This window comes from Manis pentadactyla, chromosome 2 (genome assembly GCF_030020395.1).
Source record: "Manis pentadactyla isolate mManPen7 chromosome 2, mManPen7.hap1, whole genome shotgun sequence".
NCBI lineage: Eukaryota > Metazoa > Chordata > Mammalia > Pholidota > Manidae > Manis > Manis pentadactyla.
The window spans coordinates 89672556-89695475 of NC_080020.1; the positions used below are offsets into that span (position 1 = coordinate 89672556).

The 22920-nt window shown below is 37.4% G+C and overlaps 1 protein-coding gene across 19 annotated transcripts in view; it reads right to left on the reverse strand.

Moving 5' to 3' along the window:
* The window catches only part of MAST4 (microtubule associated serine/threonine kinase family member 4), a 536231-nt gene that overhangs the window by 33879 nt on the left and 479432 nt on the right, over nt 1-22920 (reverse strand). For all 19 annotated transcript variants that reach the window (XM_057494688.1, XM_057494684.1, XM_036887943.2 and 16 more), the window contains 7 exons: nt 22590-22799; nt 17391-17492; nt 14905-15037; nt 11410-11477; nt 9011-9096; nt 2737-2945; nt 1224-1362 (listed from right to left, as the gene is read on the reverse strand). In XM_057494688.1, the coding sequence (XP_057350671.1) occupies nt 1224-1362; nt 2737-2945; nt 9011-9096; nt 11410-11477; nt 14905-15037; nt 17391-17492; nt 22590-22799 (947 nt within the window). The remainder of the gene's footprint in view (nt 1-1223; nt 1363-2736; nt 2946-9010; nt 9097-11409; nt 11478-14904; nt 15038-17390; nt 17493-22589; nt 22800-22920) is intronic.

Genomic DNA, 22920 nt, shown 5'->3' on the forward strand with positions numbered 1-22920 from the left:
AATACATGTATCTGGCAGCCCAGTGTCATTCAAAAGAGAGGGCCAGGGACCAGACCCAGCTAATCTTTGTTGAAGCAGCACATACAGTACCATTTACAACTTGAAACCCTCAGAAAAAATGCAAGTAAGGAACTCTGACATCTTTCCTCTTTCAGAATAAGAAAATAGGAGAGAAAGGGCTACCAATAATCCTTGTCACATATCAGGAACTAAGATAAGCAACCCATCTGTGTTTCAAATGAGACATAAGATAAAGAACTTGGACAGGAAAAATGTATTGTTTCAGATTTCAACTTCCAGTTATATTTAAATTTCCACTCATTAGGCATAAAACATACATTTCTTATACATGCCAAGTATACACATTTGACAGCTTTATGAATTTATATTTAGATTTTTTTCATTTTAAGGGGAAAAAATTAATTAAAACATTAAAGGGATAGAGAAGTTGGGGAAAAAAAGCTAGTGGGAGTAAATAAGCCAAAATTATAATAGTTGTCTTTATTTGGTAATATTGTGAATGAAATATTTTCTTTCTTTTTCTGTACTTTCAATATTTTCTAGAATGAGCATGAGTTAATTTTATCATAAAATTTTAAGCACACTTTAAAATTAACATGCAATATTTTCAGGGCATCCCAAATTAGTGGAGAAAGCATGAAACATTTAATAAATGGTACCAAGGTGAACAGCTAATCATTTGGGGGAAAAGGTCTATCTATATCTCAAAGCAGACACCAAAATGAACATCATATAAGTTAAAAACTGAATTAAAAATTAAATTGTGAGTAAAATAGAATATCAAACATATCATCTTAGAGTAGGAAAGAAGTATCTAAATATGATACTAAATGCAAAAACTACCCAGAAAACAACTAGTAGCATTCTACAGTTTCTCAAAACTTTGCATAATTAAAAAAAAAACTTAAAAAATTAACTAATCCTGGCTTTATTATCTTTTTCTTTATAATCAATCATCTTTTGTTTCTTATAAACTATTACCAACAACATAGCCTTTTAAGGATTATACACAAATTATCGTATATATACAGTTTAGAAAACTAAATAAGGAACTAAATAATGTTCCTAAATAAATGTTCCTTAGTAGAGAACATTAGAATTTTAAAACATACAAAGCAGTGTTAAAATAAAACATTTTTACAGACATAAGAAAACTTTTTGCACTGTGTGAAAAGAAAAGTATGTTTTACCACTATACATACTTGTCTGGTTTCAAATCCCTGTGTACAATTCCATAATTATGTAGATATTCCAAGGCCAGAACCGTTTCAGCAAAATACATCCTGGCCATATCCACAGGGAGAGGACCCATGTTCTTCATTAATGTAGCACAGTCACCCCCTGTACAACACAAGAAAAAGACTTGGCAGGCATAGCATCGGCTAGGATTGGAGACGGCCATAGGTTTAGACTGCAGGACTTCAAACTGGAAGGGCACCCAGGGACAGACACAGCATATCACATTCATTACTGGAGACTCTGTGTGTTAGGTAATCATGTTTCTAATTTAGATGTGGTGTGGTGTGGAGGAAATACAGATTTTTATTTAAGCAGTAGTACTCTTATGAGAGCAGATTTGGCTCTGAAGTGGAACTGAAATTTGAAGACCTGCTGTCATAATTTTAGGAATACAGTAACAAATTAAAATATACCAGTATAAAACATGGATCCTGGAATCCGCCTGCTGAGTTCAAATCCTAACTCTGACGCTTACAGGCAGAGCTCTTGGGCAAACCTGTCTTGATTCTTTCCTGTATATCAGGACAGTAATAGTGTCACCCCTTTTAGGATTATTGTGAGAATTAAATGAGGTAATCTATGTAAAGAATTTAGACTACTGCCAACACATATAAACATGGGATAAATGTTAATTATTGTTGTTAAAATAACCACAGCAAAGACTAGTAAAACAAAGTATCAGTGGGGTGCAAAGAACAATGGAAAGAAATCAGGTAAGCTATATTTTTGTATTGTATCCACCACTAAATATCTAGTAGGTCTCACTCCTTGGGTTTCAGTTCACTCATCTGCAGAATGAAAAGGTTGAATTAAATGATATTTAATGTTTAAGTTTTATAGTTTCAGAATTCTGTTCAATAACAAGAACCTAAATTAGATGCCTTGAAAATTGTTTTGGTCCTTACTATTCATTTTAAGTTTGTTTATGCCAACAAGTCATGGCCACTCAAACATTCAGAAGCTTAATGTAAAACTGACAGAAATAAGATCACTTGAAGCATTTAAAAAGCAAAACACAAACTTAAAGAAAAAAAAAAGATAAACTTTTTTGATTGTACCTCCTTTCCCCTAACTTGTTTTTAATTTTATACTACAGACCAAAAAGGATGTATTTTTATTCATTTTTTAAGATCATTGTAACAAATGCCTTTATGTGATTAAAAAAAAAAAGTAGAAAAAATTGTATTCTAACTTCAATGACCAATTGAGAAGAGATAGTTAGGATTAAAAGCTATTTGAAAAGAAAAACAACCTTTTTCCAAATTGTGCTAATTTTCCCTTTGTTAAAGTAGAGCAGGCACTTTACAAGCAATTACTGCAAGATAATGACTGGGAATCGAGCCATCTCATTGCCTGGCTTCAGTTCCTAGGTGGATATGACCCATTGTGTGTGTGGCACAGAGAAAGCTTCGACCACAAAGCAAGTATGGAGCTCTGGGTGCAGCATCACGTTCTCTGTGCCAGAGACTGATTTACCTTCCACGTACTCCATGACCATGCACAAGTGGCGCCTTGTTTCAAAGGAACAATACATGCTGACTACAAAGGGGTTCTCCGCAAAAGTCAGTATGTCCCGTTCCACAAAGGCCTGCTGGATCTGGTTTCGGAGGATGAGGTTCTGTTTATTGATCTTCTTCATGGCAAACCTCTGTCGAGATTCCTTATGCCGAACAAAATAGACTGCCCTGAAAAGGAGCACAGGAGTTGGGGATCACAGGAAGACAGGGTGTTTCTACAGTAAACTGTTGTGACTGGTCATCAACTTTAAAAGTTCACATGGAAGCTGGAATTCAGCTCACACAAGCTATGCTGGCATCTACAAACATTCCATTCCAGGCCAAAGCCCTTTGGCTATATTGATTATTTTTTAATTCATCCAATAAAGGTCACAGGTCAGACATAAGGCATCAAAAACATCTTCACTGTCAAAGGAGGGAAATGGACAGTCTCCAGAGGGCTATTTTCCAATAGCTAGCTGTATATGTTTTCAGTTTTCCCATAAACAAAACAAAATCCAATACACAAGTCAGAGCAGGAAAGAATGAACAGAAGTACATATATACCATGAGCTAAATCCTTTCTTCCATTAGATATATGTTAAGCATTTTTTTCCTTGCCTCACTAAGGCAGTGATTTTCTATAGGGCACCCTTAGCTTCTGCTAAAAGAACCACAGCTACTTAGTGTAGTTGGCTTCCGATTTGAGAGTAATTTACTTCCCATGAAATTTCCAGATTAACTGAGAAGCATGTAATAGGTCATATGAGGCTGTCCTGCAATAAAGAGTAGCGTATTTCCTCCTACAGACCTCAGCACGGGTTATACCTATGCCTGTCCTAACAGGCAATGTGTTTCCTGATATAAAAAGCAGTCAACAATACACTGAATTTCTGCTCCATCTGACCCATGGTCAAGGTGTCAGGCAATGTTATTGCAAAATGAGCAGGCTGTGCTGAATTTCTGCAATAAACCTTACTGAAATACTCCATAAAACCAATTCTGGCTGCGTAAAGACAGTGGACTCCCTGAAGCTTTGAATGATGTGGAGAAAAGAATGAGGAGGAGGGGTCTTAAAACCCCACCTGGAAAAGATGAGCAACAAGGAAAACATCTTGGCTTGGCTCCTCTTCTCCTAAGTGACTCTCACTTATGATTATGGTAGAACAGATTTGAACTCTCAGGTTAGACAATGCTCAAGTAAATAATAATTTACCTACGGAGCCATCAATCATTAAAAGTGTGTAATAGGTTTCATGAGGCTGTCTTGTAACAAATGCAATTGTCAAATAAGTGAAAATTTACTTAAAAAGCAATCCCTCGAGTGGTCTGCCTCCTAAAACAAGGGGTTATCTGATCTGAGATGCATTTTCTACTAGTTAATGTCATTGTCCCTGAAAAATAAAAATAAATGCAAGCAAGATCTAGGACACCCTATATTCCTGTTGAACCAATGTATCAGAGTAATCCACTGACATAAATTTAAGTATATTCAATCTCAGTTTTAATTGATATTCACATTTTTCCTTTCAGTGTTCAACTAGAAATTCATTTTTCTTTCAAGTGGGTGTATCTTTATCTTTGTCTTCTCTTTGTATCCATCTTTTCCCATTACTGATATAAATTAAACACTTCTTGGTATCTCTGTTTAAACATCACCTTATTTTTTGCTCTTTTCCTTTCTTTCTATCCTCATTTCTTTAGTCTTCTATTTTTTTCCTTCATTGTACAGTAAAAAACTCTTTTATCCACACTCTACCAAACAAACCCAAGGAATAATCTAGCGTTGTTATTTCCACTGTACAAACTGACACAGGAGCTGGCAGGCTGGCCACCTCGTGCTTCCTGTATGGCCTAGCAGTCCTCTTCCAGATACCCAAACACCTGGGTTCCTACTGGCTGGGTGTATTTCCATACCTGTTTTTCTGACTAGGCTTGATATCATGATTAACTGACTTAAACAGATATTTAAACTAATGAAACATGAGTATGGAAAGGAGAAACATTATTGCTTATAAGAAAACTAAATAGAATGCTTTGAAAGCACTGATAAATGTGAGTTACTAAATAAAATTCCCATTGATTTAGTATGGGTGAGAAGGTTTTCACAAGTTGAGAAGATAAAAATCTAGATTCCTACATTCAGATTGCTCAAATCTTGCTTTGCTTTTAAAGAAGCTAAATGTGAAAAACTGAAAGTATTATAACATGGTTTATAATGGCTGTCTTGAAAAGGTCTTATCTGAAAAGACTTATAATTTTATATATATTTAGGTTAAATTAAAATGTTAAAGTACATATAATGTTCTAATTATTTCCTACTTTGACCAACTTTTTAATTAACCAACCAACCAACTCCTTCTTTCTAAATCAGATTAAAGGCTTTTGTGGTATTTCTTTTTCTAATAACTGACTGGATATAATCGAGATCCAAAAAAACCCTTGAGCTTCTCCTATTTGGTTACTGGTAGCAGAACAGAGATACATAGGGAAAACAGAACATAACTTGGCTTCCCCTGAAATATGAGGGAAATAAATAAGACAAACATTGTTATTAAGAGAGACTTTTGAGACAGAGCATCTATTTTTAAAATGAAATCTAGAATTTAAGATCTTAAAAGGAAAAAAAACCCAGTATCGTTATATAAGCGCTTGCCTATTTTTGAGTCAAATAGGATACAGTTTTCCAATATTTAATATTAAATTTAGTGCTAAGGATTCTCAGACATCCGACATTACCAACTTCACTTTTAGACTGTCAGAAGGTTGCACTTTGATTTTCAATCAACCATCACCGTTTTTTACATAATTCACTGCTCAGCAGTACGTTTGAGAACAACAGGCAATGGGAGAAGAGCAGAGTTGTCTATGATTTTAAGAAAGAATAAAAGAGAAGGATGCTTCAGGTCCAATTTGACCAGCATCTGGATTGGGTTTCTTGATGGCACTGTGTGAAAAATGACTATCTTTATTCTCAGATTATCAGTTCATAAAATTTGACTTTACTTTCTGCCTTCCCTTGCTAGGATGCCCTTAAAATAATCAGTTAAACCTCAGGGAAGTTTACCTAAACCAACTGAAATTAATCCTATAGAGGTAGCTTGGGATATCCCTGCCTTAGGATGCACATATCTTGATCAAGCTGCAAGTCTTAATTAGAATTTTCTATAGCTGGACTTCTGTTTGCTTTATGTTCTTCAGATTCTACATTTCTGTACCACTTTGGGAATATTATCTTAATGCTGAAATTAGTTTATTTAGTAATAAATGTTTTCTCTCACATATACCTTTCATCTTTTCCTGTGAGTTGATGTTCCAAATATACTTAAGTCAGTAGAGAGAAACAGACAAACAGCAGCTGACAGACATCTAACATTGCTAAGCGGAGCTGTAAACCTCACAAGGTTATAAAGCTGGGCTGAACTGATTCAGCCCCACATTTCTCTGCTTCCTGGCCCCAAGGATTGCTTTCTTGCTGCTTCTGTTTCTTTCTCTGCACTGACCTCCCTGTGAAATAGGAAAACCCAAGGGCAGGAGGTGATGCAGGGGGAGGGACAACTGGGAACCCTTGTTCTCTGGGAGCCAAGCTTTACTCCAGCCATGCAGAAGTGAGTGGGAGGGTGGGGAGAAACAGAATCAGAAGCCGATAGGGTCTAGAGCAGAATGAATCAGTCCTATTGGGAGTGTGGATGTCTAATGTATATAAAGTTATGCATGAATCTGAGAGCCCAATACACGAATCTATGTGAGCAAATCTGCATGTGGGAACCAGCGTGCATATGTTAAAGGAAAGCTGAGAGGACAATTTACAGGGAGAGAGCATGTGGGAGAGGGGTGCATCTGTCAACTTGCACACCTGGATCTGTCAGGTAAATGACACTTATCCCTGCAGGGGTAAAAAAAAAAAACATGCAGTGAGGCTATAAAGTAGAGCTAGGTGCGGGGAGAAATGTTGCACCTTTCAAATTTAGTTGTTTTTACTTTCTAAAATATTAAGTCAATTTATTCTTTCACTTTGAAAACATTCAAAGTTGTAATTTAAAAATCCAGGTGGAAGTGCTCAACAGAAGGACTTCTATACCCTAATCATGATGGGTAAAAGTTATAATAAAAGAGTCCTTGGAGGAGAAGAGAGCTCTGCTAGCAATCACAGCATGTGTGAGCATGCTCTAAGCCTCTCCCCCACATCTAAGTGGGAATCATGTCACCATCACATGGGGCTCTTGGGAGAAGAGAACGTATCTAAAGAACCTAGTGCAGTGCCTGGCACATGGTCAGTGTATCCCTTCTATAAAGGGCCATGTTGGCATAAAGGGATATTTAACTTCCAGTCAGGGATCCAAAACACGTTAAGCAGAAAAGGAAATCAGATGTTTATCGAGTTACCAAACTGGCTTTGTAACATGAACTGTCACTCACTAAGATGTTGAGAACCCCATGCCGTGTTACAGCTCTTTCTACGGAAAGGGTTCTAGCACAGCCAATTTTTGAGAAGTCGTGGAACCAGTGCTCCTCGGAGTCACTGACTTGAGTCTGTGACACAGATGTCTTCTTGAGAAAGCTGCTAACTGCTCCAGTTCATCCACTCGGGGAGGGATCCATTCGCTTATTAGCCAGTTCATATAAGCCTACAATCAGCATTTTGACTGGGTGGGTGAATGAGTATAACTCCATTCAAATTTTAAATTAAAAATAATTAAAATGTGGAGGAAATCTGTCAGAAATGTAATAAGAAATTAAATCTGAGAAGAGCAAAAGAGAAAAAAAAAATTCTGGCTTATCGGCAGAGGCTTCCACAGGCAGCTTGTAAGCCCATTAATGACTTGGCCTGCGTCCTGGGTGTTCACTGATTCACAGCTTGTTTAACTTCTTGTATATTCCCAACCATTCCCCAAAGTGTGATATACCTTATCTACTATACAGTGGTCTAATTATACTAAAATGAGTTTACTCAACCAATTAGAACTTCAAATACTGATAAGATATATGCCCAAATTTTATAAAAGTGGTGCTTTACAGATCATCTCATTCCAGAATTCCACTGCCAGATTCCACAAAATCTAGCAGTGCTCAAACCCACAGACCCATTCAAAGTTCAGTCTTCTCCCTAATGAAGAAACAAATCCTCAAATAATGTCTAAAACTAAAAAAAAGCCCGTAAAAACAAGGACTAACTAAAACCCACAAACAACTGCATGCAAGAACAATTTTCTTAGGTAAAACAAGTTTCAAGGAGGTCCTTGAAGGAAAGAAAATATTTCAGAAATAAAACATTAGAAAGCATTTATAAGGCACATCAAGAAATGTGCTATTTGACATAATCCTGAAAATAAATCAGTGAAGCATGTAAAGGACTCACAAATATTTAAGTTCTTCAGTAAGTTAATGATGTGGAAAATATTAGAGGTGAAAAAAAAATCATAAGGAGAAACATTCTTGTGGCATAAGAAAAATCACTTTTATCTCATCTGCTCATATGTAAGAAAAATGCAGCAATAAATGTCTATGGGATTGTTTATTGCTCTTCATACACAGATGAAATTGGGATTAATATTTAATTAAACTAGAGGTCTTGGGCTGTCTAAAATGGATCAGGCCATACTTTGTGTATTAATTAACCTTCTAAACTATTAGGAATGCAGAAGGATCTTGTCACTATTGACCCTATACCATTTAATCAGATTATATAGCATGGAGTTCAACTGAAAAAAAATCCTTTTGTAATACAAAGACTAAAATAAATGTATTGCTCTAAATTTTCAACCAATCTTCTTATTTAAGTACCTTTCTCCCAAGGCTGACTCTGGCTAGATAGGAAGTACTTGCTAATTCTCAAGTAGTAATCTTATATATGAATTTATATTGATTTATATCTGTCTATCTCCAGATGTGTATGTGTATGTATATAGCATATGTATACACAACTATAATAAGAATCAGCTACTTCTGAACCCAAAAGGGCAGAATAAAGTAGGGAGAAGCAGGCAATGTATAAAAATTTTCCCTTTAGAAATTTTTACTTTGTAATATCCTCTTCCCCAACCATCTAAAATATCTCCCAGTGTCCCTTAATATGTTTTCTGTTGGAGTGTCCACTGGAAGATGATTTTGGCTGCAAATTACACCTAGCAATGAAGGAATAGAGATCTGAAAACTGAAGTTCCTAACAACACCTATTTGGCCTAAGATAAATGTTAAGAATATATTACTGAGGTGTGTTAAAATACAACTGAAAGTTTCCTTGAATTACTCACCCATAGGCTCCATTGCTAATCAATTTAATCGTTTCAAAATCACTTTCCCGAGGTTTCCTTTGAAGTTTCAGGGAAGCATTAGAGCTCTTAGAAACAAAATATAGAAGTGGAAAAATAGTTGAGAATTCAAGAAAATGGTTTAACAGCAAAATAAATAATAGTTGCATTAAATGCTCTGTTGTTTAATATGATGAAGTGCAGTATTCTAGCCAAAGGAACCTGGGGATAGCTTGAAAGATCAATTTTCCAGAGCAATGCTGATCAACTACTCCTCAGGATGATATCTCAGCTTTATTTAAGTGAACCCCCATTTCCAGGAGATAAAGGCACCAAGCATTTGAGAATTCCCAATTTCAATTTACCATTACAAATGATTCAAGTTAGCTTCATCTTAGTCTTCTAAAATTCTGAGATTTTAAGTCCCAAATTCCAAACCCTAATTCTGGTTTGTCAGCCAGAAAAGACAGGTTTGGAGTGTCTATCCATGGCTGGTGGATGTGTGCCTCTTCTGTCCCTGACCAGAGTGGGTCTATTCCATTCCTGTGGCAACCTTTCTTGTTTGGAAAAAGTAGTGGGCAACGAATGGGACACCCGAGCAGAGAATGCCTGCTTTTCTTTACCATTCCAGTCTTACCATGGCTGAGATGTTAATTTTCACAAAGATAGCTCTTTAAAAAGTTTAGTTCAAAGGACAAGAAAAACAAAGTGTTTTTTTTTTTAAAGAATTCTCATACCCCATGTATCTTAGCACTGAGGGGGTCTAAAAGCCTCTTTGCTCCCTCTGGAGAGGCCAGGATTCCCTTCCATATTTCTGCAAGAACTCCATGACTCTGAGGTATGCGCCACCCTCCTCCACTCAGCACTGTCATCCACTGACCCTGCTGTCCCCCTCACTGGAAGACTGGGGCACCCAGCTTCCCACTTTCCTCTCTGCCTGCATCTCTCACTATTCTGGTGACTTTTGTGTCTGCACAGAGAATTCACCCAACACTCTGGCCTCTGGGCTACTTATCCTCCTCAACTCAAACAACCACATCTCTCCTCTATTTCCCCTTGGCCTCTGGCCACAGAAGGGATGGTCATCCCCTGCCAAAGCTCCATCTCAGACAGCATAATTCAAGACTTGGGACCACTTGTTCAACATCCCCACTTACTGCTCTTCACAGCTTAGCTCTGGGCTGTAAAAGGCCCTCTTGTCTCATGAAATTCCCTGCCCAAGTGACCTCACTTATACCCGTGGACGACTCCTAAGGCATTTAGATCTCCACCAAAAACTCCCTCTGAGTGCCAGAAGACCCCCACATCTTACAAATTGCCAGTTTGTTGGCTCTTCTTGGGTGTCTCAAACTTGTTGGCTCTTCTTGGGTGTCTCAAACTTCCAGCTCAACACATTCAAAATTAAGAGAGGATAAAATTGCCAAAAGCAGTACCGTTTATTTCGCATTGACTATGTGGTGCTTTCCCAACCATTTTATGCAGACTATCTCACTTAATCTTTTATCATCATTGATATCTACTTCACAGATGAGGTGCCTGAGGCAGGAGAGATTCCCACAGCTAATAAGAGGTGGGGCCAGGTTTCAAATCCAGGCAATCTGACTCCAGTACCTAGGTGCTTACCCCCAGGCTACAGAACGGCCCCTCCTTCCACCCCCAGCCTGCTCCATCCTGGATCCTCTTCTGGCGTCAGGGAGACCGGCACCTGCTCCAGGACCGCTCCCTTGCACCACTGCAGCAGCCTCTTCAGGGGCTTCCCCTGGTCACCCCCTGGCTCCCCTCACCCCACCTACTTGCTACTCTGCAGTCAGTGTGATTTTTGTCCAGCCATAACTCGGATTGGGTCATCTCCCTGTCCACTTTCCCCCATATACACTTCCTCCAAAACTCATTTTCTTTCCATTGTTCTTTGAAAGAAAAAAATTGACAAAGATCAACAAGGATGTCTGTGTTCAGTGTTGGCCCAAGCACCCCAGTTCCTTTGGGCCCCCTTGCTCATAGCCCTCAGATGCACGCTGCTCCCTGTTCTCAGTCATCGCCCAGGATGTTCCCTCTCCCCCTTTTTATCCTCAGAACTTCTCATAGCTCAGCTCAAGTGTCATTTCCTTGGGAGAGATCTTTTTGGACTGGCAAGACTAAGGCACATCTCTCTATGTTATGTTCTAGTAGCACATGGCCCTAATTCTTCATAGATCTTTTTCAAGTTTACCATTTTTATTTTTTGTGAGTGATCTGTCATCAATTTGATTCTCTTTGAAAAGAGGGGCTGAAGTTGTATGCCTAATGCCTTGCACATAGAAGCACAATAAATATTTGCTCAAAAAATAATTAACATAGCCAAAATCTCCAGATGCTCATATACAGAAAAAACAATACCATACTTCATCAAGAAAGATACTTACACTCACTGATTCATCTGTTTCTGGTGTTTCTGCTGTCCCACTATCATAGTTTCCCAACTGAGCCATTTCTAAGGGTAAAAAAAAGTACAATAAAATAAAAGTTTAAGAAAAATAGGACTTTGCAAGTAAACAAGAATACTATGCTACAATAAAAGACAAATAATTTCTTCACTAGTAAAGAAAAATTTACTCTGTACTCCAATGTATCTATGGGAAAATGTAAAATCTAAAACGACAAGAACCAGCAACTGGCATTTTGAAATTGTTCTTCACATGCCCTTCTCTGGAATCATGTTTCTTATGAACACCTGGACACTGCTCCAGCTCACAGTCTGACTGACACAATCACCACAACTTGGAAAGGGTCTGGGGTCAATGACTTGACAAGAGAGACAAGTTTTCCCAGGCTCCGGCAGACTTTAAAGATGCACTGGCTATAGCTCTGAGCTGGTTCTCAAGTTGTGGTGGGCATTGTTACATGTTCCATTCCTTCACATCTTCTGAGAGATATCTTGCCAAGTATACTAAGAATTTGCAATTTGTCAGAAGGGAAGTAACAGTAGCTGGTAAGAGGGGTTTGGAGATAAGACTTGGGTTACCACCTCTGCCAGCACTTATTAGCGGCCTTTTAATCTCAGGCTCTTCCTCTGTAAAATGAGGACATATGATTTCTCTCTTATTAGGTTTTTATGAGTATTGTATATGACATGCATGCAAGGCTCTCAGCATACTAACAAATATGAAGTGCTCTGCATGATGACTGTTGTTTATTATTATTAATTATATTGATCATGTAAAGTACTCAATCCTGTGCTGAATGCCACATGCTTGATATCAGCTTAAGTACAGCCTGGTGGTCTAGTTCAAAGAGACAAAGGAGTCTAATTGCTCAGTCCACAATGGAATGCATCCTTGAGTCCATATAAGTAAATGGAAAACCTAATTCATTTTATTGTTCATTTGGTTTTTAACACAAAATAAAACAAAACATGTTTTATTAAAAAAGAACATAAAAGAATTTTCTCCAAAACTTTGATAGGGAGCTATCTCTGAGTGGCAGGTATATAGGTAATTTGACTTTCTAGTTTTTCCAAGTTAAACATGCATAATAAAAAGTTACTGTTTTTAGTTACAAATTTTTGTATGCATCTAGAATTATTTCTTAGGCTTTTACTTCTTGTATTCATGTTCTTATAAACATAATCATCCTTTCTGGGAAGAGATTACACATCACTGGGATGTTGCCTTTAGAAAAAAATTGACAAAAACCAGACCCTAAAATAACTGGACATTGACACTAAATGTCCTAGTTTACCTGTGGGGAAAATTCAAGAATAAAAATGAGCTCAGTACAAACTATGTGCTTTCTTGGTGTCATTCAAATGATGTCAACATCCTAGGTGACTAGTGCTTTAGATTTATGGAGTAGGAGGTGAGCTACAATGTATTCAGTTGGAGGGGCTCTCAAAGAAAGGGGCAATTTTAATATTGTTTAATGTTGCTTAAATAAAACAGCTAATATTTAGTAAGCATTACTACATCTTGGGTACAAAGATGAACTAACACAATGCTGAAAACAACATTATGAATAGGTACCATTACACCATTTCTAAGGAAAGAACACTGTGGTCCGGAGGCTCATGATAGTGAGGTCAAGGCCACACAGCGGCAGTGTGGGCACCAGGGCACAGTCCCTGGCATTTCCACTCTGGACCCTCACTCCTAACTTTCAAAGGTCAGGCTTTAGGTCTGTTACAGTAAATGCTGACAAGAAGGGCAAACAAAGATAGATTCGAGTTTGTAATCATCACATTTTAAGTGATAACAAATAAATTAGAAACTATACTCAGATCTGATCAAGGAAATTGTCAAGAAGTAAAAATACAACTCCCAGGAATAAATTTCTGTTACTAAACTTGAAACTTGTCAAAGATCACTATTCAATTTTTTTAAAAGACTCTATAAAGCTACATAAATGGGCCTCAGATTACTCACCTACCAAAGTGCCAGGTAAGAAAACTGTGAAGAGCTACTCGCTCCACAATTCAAAGGCTGACACAACCCCTACCTCTACCAGCGTGAAGACTCACTATAATACACTTTGACAGCCTCCCCCACTCCAATTATTTTCATTAAAAAAAGCCAAATTAAAATATGGTTCTGATTTAAATACGATCTCTGCTAAATAACTATTATCTGGGAAATACATATTATTTGAAAGCAGTGGGTAGTAATGGAATGGAACAAGGAGTCAGCTTTTGATGCAGGAAGCTGAGGCATCATTTTGTAATGCCTAAAGAGATTTTTAAAACTCATCTAAATACCATTGAACATCTGCCCTTTTTATTTTATTGATTTAAACCATTTCTGAAGACTCATGATTCAAAAAGGTAAAGATGGTAATTTAAAAGCCATGGGGAAAAATCTCTCCCCAGGGAACTTTTCAGAAAAGCAGTCACCAGTCTATGATAAGTGATGAATCTGCTGTGGTATTGCTTTCGGTACAGTATAAATTTATCTGGCATTATCTCCCAGTAAGGCATGCATCATTTCCCTGGAAGCAAAGATTCGGCGGCCGTAAGAGCAGACAAAGCAGGGGAAGGAAGAGAGCAGGGCAGAGAGCAGCAGGTTCCCTGGCTTCAGATGGGAAAATCTCTGTGCCAATAGTTACCGTCATTACAAACAATTTAGTAAGATATACACTGTTTGCAAATTCAATTTAATGAACCGGAAAGATGATTTTTAATGAAGGAGTCTCTGATTGTTTTTGTGTCTTTGTAGGCAGCATATAACCTAAGTGTTTTCAATGACAATCCCAAACAATAATGAACAGGAAAAGGTGGGGAGTGGGAGTGGGTGGGAGTGGTTTACCAATATTAGATTTTGAAAAAAATCACTAACAGGGTGTTTCCTCTTCTGTGTATTCAACAGCATTAGGCCTATGGTTTCATTTGGAAAATCAGAAATCCTTTTGTAAGCTTTAAAAATCATTCTTTTCCCACTAGCTCTCCTGTATATGACTATTTTTCACACTTTTCGGGATAAGTAAGCAAAATGTATCTACCAACCCTGCACCTGATTTAAAGTAATCTATCATCAGTTAACATTTCTCCCAAATTACTTTACATTTAAATGTCATTTTTAATTATAATTAATTTATCTGGCAACATTTTCAAATAAGCTTTGCAAGAGAAAAATATCACTCAGAGAGGACAGAAATGTACATTCTTCCAGGATACTCTGGCATTGCCAGGCTGCCAGGCTGCAAGGATTTCAATGCCTGTCCCCATACTCCAGATAAACATAAATGGGCCTTGCTCACTTGCTCCTCAGGAGTCAACTTATAGCTCTTCCTTCAAATCACAACTGGCCCCCAAATTTGGACTTTCCATTAGACAAAGTCAAAACATGAGGAAAAAGTCAAGATTTGCTAAGTTCTTTTATGAGATCACGGGGCATAAGCAAGTAAAAAGTCAGCCCAACCAAGGAATTTACCTTCCAAAGGATCCTTATTGAGCCCCAGCTGGCTAATGATGTACCTGGGAATGTCAGTTTTAATACCCTGTCCTTCTTTTGCATGGCCTTCTGCTGCTTCCAATAGGTAGTAAAATTCCTCAGGATCAAATTCCTAGCAGAAGACAAACACAGATGGAGACTTCTTTGAGCCAAAATTTTCTGAGCTTTTATTCCATAAATCCCTTTCACAATAAAATCCACTGGATATACATGCTTGGTGGGTATTTATGCAAAGAGGAGGCAAATGTTTTTTTTAAAGTATATCATTCTTACTTCATATTTGAAGCCTATTCCCATCCTAAGGCAATACATTTATACACTTGGTAACCCCAAGATAATGACCACTTCCAATTTCCACATAATGCAACTGAAGGAACTGTGTTCCACTGAAGACATCTATCCTCTTGAAAATGAACAGGCCCAAATTTTTAATTGTGCCCTTCCAGTAAAGTTATAAAATCTGGGAATCTCATCCAGAAGATTCAGTTTCTCTCTCAGCACAAATAGCCACAAATGGAGTGATGTTAGAAAAGATTTTCTCAATGGTTTTGCAGAAAACTCAGTACAGAGGTGTTCAAAAGTATTAGGCTAGAAAGAAGAATCTCAAAATTACCACTTTTTAGCAAAACACTCTAGAATTTTTAGCATTCACATAAGGTAAAATAAAGAAATAAAAATACAAAATTAATGCTTCCAATAACCATTATTTTTAAAATTTGGTAGCACATTTTTTTCTATGTATTTTACTTTCTCTGTAATATAAATCTTGAATATCACATCATGTTAGAAGGATGCTGTGGGTTTATGTGTTGTAAGCAATTTGAGTTATAGATTTAAAGCACAGTTTCTATTTTCACTTACAGTTGCCAGATTTTTTTTCCCCACAATTTTTCCCAGTTTGATGAATGCCCAAAATAGGCAACTTGGGAATATCAACATTTCACCTGAGAATTACTCAACAGCTTTTAAAGGCCATATACAAGAGCTTGCTGCAAATGCAGTAAAGCCAAACCAATGTGTACACTCAGTGCCCTTTATATGAACTTACAATGAAAGAGGGCAAGCCTGGACTGCAGGCATAACTTCCAGCGGTTGGGGAAAACCTATCCTACAACTCTGAAACTCCTGTTTCATCTGAACTTTAAACAGTGCTGAAAGCAGCAACATTTTCAAACCTACATTCACTTGTTTCTATTTTTGGGAAGCTATACTTTTACTTTATCTCTTTTGATTAGGAGTGATTATTGTAAAAAATCCATTTCCTCTTTTAAGGCAAGATCTTCTCTAAGCGTTATCTGCTGCTGTCCAGAGAAACGAGTTTTAATGCTAACTGGTATTTCCCCCCAAAGTACACAACTATAGGAAGTATAAGCATTGCATAATTCAAAGGAGAAACAATAAAAATTAAGCCTTCCTTATGCCTGTATTTGCATGTCACAGTTCTCCTCTTCTTCACAGGCATCCAGTGTACTTTTTTCCCTTTACCCTTCCAGAGATAGTCAATGTCAAATGGTGCTTTTGACTCTGTGCTTCTAAGGCTCCCGGCCGCAGATGGAGAGACCCATTCTGCAATGCCCCTACCTTCCTCCTTGAGATTTTCCCTCTACCATGTCTCACTATGCACTGGTATATATTTACAGGGCTGTGAACATTTCACTATTATAAAAAGCAATGTTCATTTAAATAAGGCCAAATCACAGCAAAACCATCATATATGTTTATGTGTATATGTAGATATAATTCTGAAAGAGCTGTTTTATACAGTGTTATAAATCCTTTAAAATGGCTTAAAAGTGAGTTTTGATAGTATGTTAAATCCCTTTAAACTATTATGTTCAAAGCTTCATATTTATTCAGAGTGTTGACTGAAATCTCAATCAAACTCATATAGAACAAAAATTTTAAAACAGGAAAATGATCACTGGCCAAAGAAAATATAGTTGATAAAATGAACTGCTCTCTAGAAGTCTCATTTCTTCAGGTCTGGATGAGGCCCTACTGTATCTTCCCAAAGGGTGGCTTACCAGCACTGATTTCTAACATGCCACATTTTAAAAACAAATAATAATTATAACCTCAGGTCAATATATACCATATCTCTGATTTCCCTCTCTTTGCATTTGGCAACTCCAAAAAAGTTAGGTCCCACTAAGTGTTTTAAATCAGCTGTAACATAGTCATTATGTTGAGATAAGTTTAAGCACATTATTTCATGAACGTCTTTCAGTTTTGACCAGAATGTGATACAACTATCACTTAATATAGCACAAGTCCTAGCATTCCTACTTGAAACCAGAAGGTAAGTCGCATATGGATGTCATCATGCACATTCACAATTTGTAGTTCCTGTTGACTCTTTGCACTGAACTCTGGTCTTTGAAGCCAAATGAAATTGGAGCTTTCCGATGGTCACTGCTTTCTCATACTTAACCATAAATAATGCAGTCACATCTGGGGCAACTTACCAGGCACTCTAATAACCGAGCAGGGCGGGCAATAACAATCAGGATCTTTCGAACTAGCTGTTTGATAAACGCCAATTCTCCACTCTCTGAACGGTCATGTGCCTATGAAATAGCAATGACAAGAATGATGACACAGAGTTGCTCCATTAAATGGGAAAGAAAACCAGCAAAGCATGCTAATTAAATAACTTCAAATATTAAAAAATTGTGATTTTGAATATTTAGATTGATAAGCAGACATCATTTCTTCATAAATGGACACTATTAAAGTTCTATATTTATAAAATAACTCGACTAGCTAAATTTTAATTGCAAAATTGATTTATTCTCTGTGTCAAAAATCCAATGTTGGGCTCTTAATGTGAACCATGAATGAAAGAGATACTAAAAGTGTATGACACATTAAGTATATAGTACAAGTGAAATGTGTAGCTGATGAGGACCCTGGATTTCTCCAGATGTAATATCTTAAATATATGAAATGGCTAACATAGTAAAGGACTGCTTTTGTTTTCCTGGGCATGAACCCATTCATGAAATATATTTTACATATACGACATGATTAGCCTATATATTAGTTATTTTATAACATGAAGATGTATGTACTACTTATTTCAATTTTAGGTGGACAATGTTTATATGTGGCTATAAACATATGAATTTGATTTCACATATTGAATAATACCTAAGCTCTCAACTCATTAAAATTTAACTGACTTAAAACCTTTTTAAATTTTATTTTACATGTTGCTTACATGTGAAATCTAAGCACAAAATATACCCTGAGAACAAAAGTCATTTTAATGAGTCATTTTAATTTTCAATTATATTTTCTTAAACAAATGAGGTAAATCTGTATGTAGGCAGACATAGAGCCAAAGTTTTAAAAGTTTAGATGTAAACTTCCATGCATGTTCACTTTTAGGCTTTCTTTATTTTTAAATTGTTATGATTTGTTTTCCCCTAAGGATTAAAAAAATACATATCACAGCAATGCTGGTGCAATAGAATTTAATTTCACAGACACATTAATAGACATTTAAAATCATTCCTGAAGGTGCTTTACTCTGACAAGGACGAGCCCTCAGGAAAAGAACTGACAAACCAAATTTATGAAAAATGATTATGTTAGCGGTAATATGTCTACGGAATTTAAGCCATCAAATCAAAGACAACTTTCCAAATTGTGGGTAAGAGAGCATATCAAGGCAGCTAACATTTAAAGGAAAAAAAAAAGCAAGGAAAATGATCATTGGTGAATAATTACAGAATAGAAGGCATTCAAAGAAACCAACTAGTTAACTATAATTATAGGTCCTAGTAACCACTAAAGATGCTAGAACATATATAAGGAGATATATGTAATGTTTAAACTGTCTTTTTAAGTTTTCTTTCCAATTTTTGTTTTGTAACAAAAACAGATTTTGGAAGATATAAGGCATTCCAAGAAATACGGCTGTATGTTTTCTTTATAATTTACCCCTAATCAAAACTAAACAGAAGACCTTAAAGAGGACACCAAAAACCCACTTAACTTCTTGACTGACAATTTGGGCTAGATACTGAATTACCTCTTACTAGAATAATTACACTTTGTAAATTTGGGAAAAGAAAGAAACTCTAAAAAGTCTGAACATGTTCTGGTAATTTAATCAAAGGAAAACTATATTCTGTATCTTAAAAAATCTAAAAATAGTCAATTTCGATGATACAAAGTCCATTTTAGAAACTGTATAAAGAATCAGTTCATTCCTACTTTGTACTTCTAATAATTACCAGCCATAACTAAGGCCAAAACATAAAATGGGTTATATTAACTCAAATAATATTTTATCTACAAACATAATGGAGGGTGGCGGGTGGGGTGGGGCGCTTTGTTAAAACATCACCTTTGTTAAAACATCACAGAATAAAACAACACACTTAGCGACTGAAGAGAAATAGTTTCCTGGCTGCCAACGCCAATGGACACCCTGAGTATGTACTTTCAGTGTTGGCCACTATGAAAAATACTGAGACTCAGATTTGAGGGTAGGTTATAGCTTCCCATGTATTTTATTTTCTTTGGCTATACACACCTTGGTGAAAAAAAAAGAATGGAGACATAAAAGCATTCATCTGGAATTGACCTAGACCTTGAGACTTTCAAATGGCATCACTTAAATCAAGCTGCTCAAACCTCCAGGGGATCTCGCCTGGGTATGCAGAAGATTGCCATGTCAAAGCTGGGAAATGACAACAATTGCATCCTGCGGAAGGCAAAGCAAGTTCCCACAATTTGGCTTCATCTAAAAGGGACAGGTTCCCTTGTGACCATTCAGCTCCAACTCTGGAAGGGCCCTGTAAATGTGACTCTGAAGGCAGTTATATTTTTTACAGGACTGAAGGAAAATGTTTATCTGTGAAGATAAACAAGAAATGTTCTTATTCATACCCAACAATGCTCTTTATGCCACAAGTATGCATGTTTCTCTGACCAAAATAGAATTTCTCTAAATATCAACAAATTTTAATCTCTTATATGGTACATTTAGATGGTTTTTGAACCCTGAGTTTTTTTTTCATTGGCATGGAACAACCTAAGTTCATCATATAGAAAAAAAATTAAATGGGGGATTTCAATGGACATAGCTTTGAATATCAATTCTGCCCTTTCCAGGGAATGTCTATTAAGGAATGAAAAACAGGTCTAAACTGGTAACATCCTGGGACAGAACCATGGGATTAAGGAAGGAATATCTCATAGAGGCTGACTACAGAGTCCCTCTCTTATCTGCCTCTTTTGATTAAAAATGGACCATTTAACAAATGGAACTTTTGAGGTATTTTCATTAAGTAATATACATAGTTTCTGGCATTTCCCAGGAGCTGATGTGATTAAAAGGGCAGCAGAATTATATTACTTGATGATAAATCATAACAGATCAACTGTAATGGCGTGTACACAGGCTTATCTTCTTCCTCCCTCCTTCCTTCCTTTCCTTCTATAGTTACTGAGGGACCAGTAAGTACCAGGCACAGCGCCAGGGTCTGGGGAGTTAGAGACGAAGATTCGGATGTGATCCTTGCCCCTGAAAGAGACCACTGTATGGTGAAGTGAGACCCTAAAACAGACCATTACAATGTACTGCAGTTAACAGGCCATGTTACAGTTTTTACTTATAGGCAGAGTGGAGCCACTCAAGAGTATTGTGAGATAGAGATGTTCTTGCAGGTGCACAGAAGTATGAATCTGAGGGGTTAGGACTGGAAGGAGGCAGACCAGTGAGGATGAGGGCCTGAGTTAGGTAGTGGCTATAGAACAGAAGGGATGAATTAGTGAAATATTTAGCAAGTAAACAAAGAGAGCTGAGTGGTTATTTGATGGAAAGAAATGAGGGAGTCTAGTATGACCCAGTATTACTAGCAGGCAACTCCGAAGACGGGATGCAGAAGAAGCAGGTTTGGTGAGAAAATACTGAGTTTAATTTCGGACAGGTTGGGTCTGCTGCCTCAGTGGGCTGTCCAGGTAGGCAGGCAGAAACATGAATCTGAAATCCGAGAGAGGGCTGCTGGACTGAGCTACAGACTGGAAGCCAGCAGAGGCCACAGGTCCCCAACCTGAGACAGCCAGCAAGGTCACCAGGCACAGGGGAGGGGCGGTGGGCCAGGCTCCAGTCAAGCCAGCACTTTCAGAAAACACAAGTTGGAAGGGGTGCCCTTGGAAGGGCGGAGAAGGAACAAAGGTGCCAAGAATAAAAGAATGTCTTAAGGGGAGGAGGGAACAAGAGAGAAAAACAGGGTTTTAACACTGCTGAATGAAATGATATTCTAGTAAAATAGGCCTGTTTCAGTGTCCAGTAGATGTGCAGTAAGGAGGACAGTGGGCAAAAGCGAGTTTAGTGAGAGGAGATTAGAAGTCCCACACCATCCTAGTCACACACGGAATCACGCAAACAATGGCCCTGCGCACACAAGCACTGCAGCAGGCCTGGTGCGGGTCCACGAGATGTCATCTGCTTCTGCTAAGGTGAGTGCAGTGATTAGATTAAGCATTTAGCCACACCTACATTCTATATTGCTGGTGTATTGTTATGCACCGTCATTTTCCTATAAATTACTTTTCATTTTAATTTATAGGAGAAATGGTCCCAGACAAATTGGAAACAAACACAAAAAACAATGTGTCCCCCCTCAAAACAGTCTGAGAAGCACTGCTTTAATGGACTGCAATAGGCTGAAATATGAGAAATGGGAATGAATGTAGAAACCTGTTGGGAGGTTTGAATAGGAAAGAGAAGGAAATAGTGGCTGCTAATCAGAAGGATCTTCTCATCTCGCAGGAACTGAATTCAGCAGAGGCAAGGATGGATGGATTGCCAGAGAACCAGGACGCTAATATTTTCCTTCAGTTCCATGCAATTATTTACATATTCATGCTTAGAGAAATCCACATATGATTATGTTTAGATGGCCATAATTTATGCCCTATGAGATAAAGAAATACAATATATATATATATATTCAAATATATAGGCTAAATAGGAACCAGTAAGTACCAGTAAGTACTTATAGGCTGCAGCTATCCAATTTCAGTCCAAATAGCAATATGATGTGCTAATTCCATCCTACCATACACATTCCTTCCTGTCCCAGGTGTTATCAGGAGCAAGGCATGCAAGTGTTGGGCCTACATACGTCCTGTGTTTATCTGTCATTTTAGAAATTGGATATTTTCTTAGAAGAACTGACACTAATGAAAATATACCTTGCCATTTTCCACCCAACACCACATACAGGTTAATTAAGAGGACACAGGGCCTAGAAGAAGCCAACAATTTTCCATTTAGCTTTTCCAGATACTAGAACTAGATAGCATCACAGAATAATGCACATACTCTCAGGCAATTTATAACTTAACGGTTAAGGGGGAGCAGAAATCACTGCTTCAAAATCCTTCACAATCCACTTATCCTAGAGCTACAGATTGTTGGGTCCCAAGGTTCCCGTAAAGGTTATTACATTAACTTTCTATTACTATAAATGATGACAAGAATCAATTTATAACAAGAAGTCGTCTCCTTCTTCTTCTTTGCTTCACTGGAATATGAACTCCACCTCTTTGTTAAAACTTGTAAGCAAGTTTCTCATGCAATTTTTATTTTTTTCAGGGCAAAAGCACAAGAAATATGAAAACTTTCTAAGGTATATGGTTCATACCTCCTGTAGCAGTTTGTCTAATTTGTGCTGCAATTCAAGGAAGTATCGTGAGGTGATGAGACCCTGGTGGGATTTATCCAAGCAATCTCGAGCCAGTTCAATAATCTGGTGATGAGTGAAACTAAGCACTCCATCTGCTAGAGGAAGAACATGGTCGGGAGAGTAGCTGGTGATAATGTCCTTAAGACGTTCTTCCATCTGAGCTGTAGCCTAGAGAAGACACGCACACACAGATGTAACACAGGGAAGCACATGCGGACAATTCGATCACCATATTCATCTAGCATCTTCAGAGACCTCCACAAGTTATTAAATAGAATTGCAGAAATTA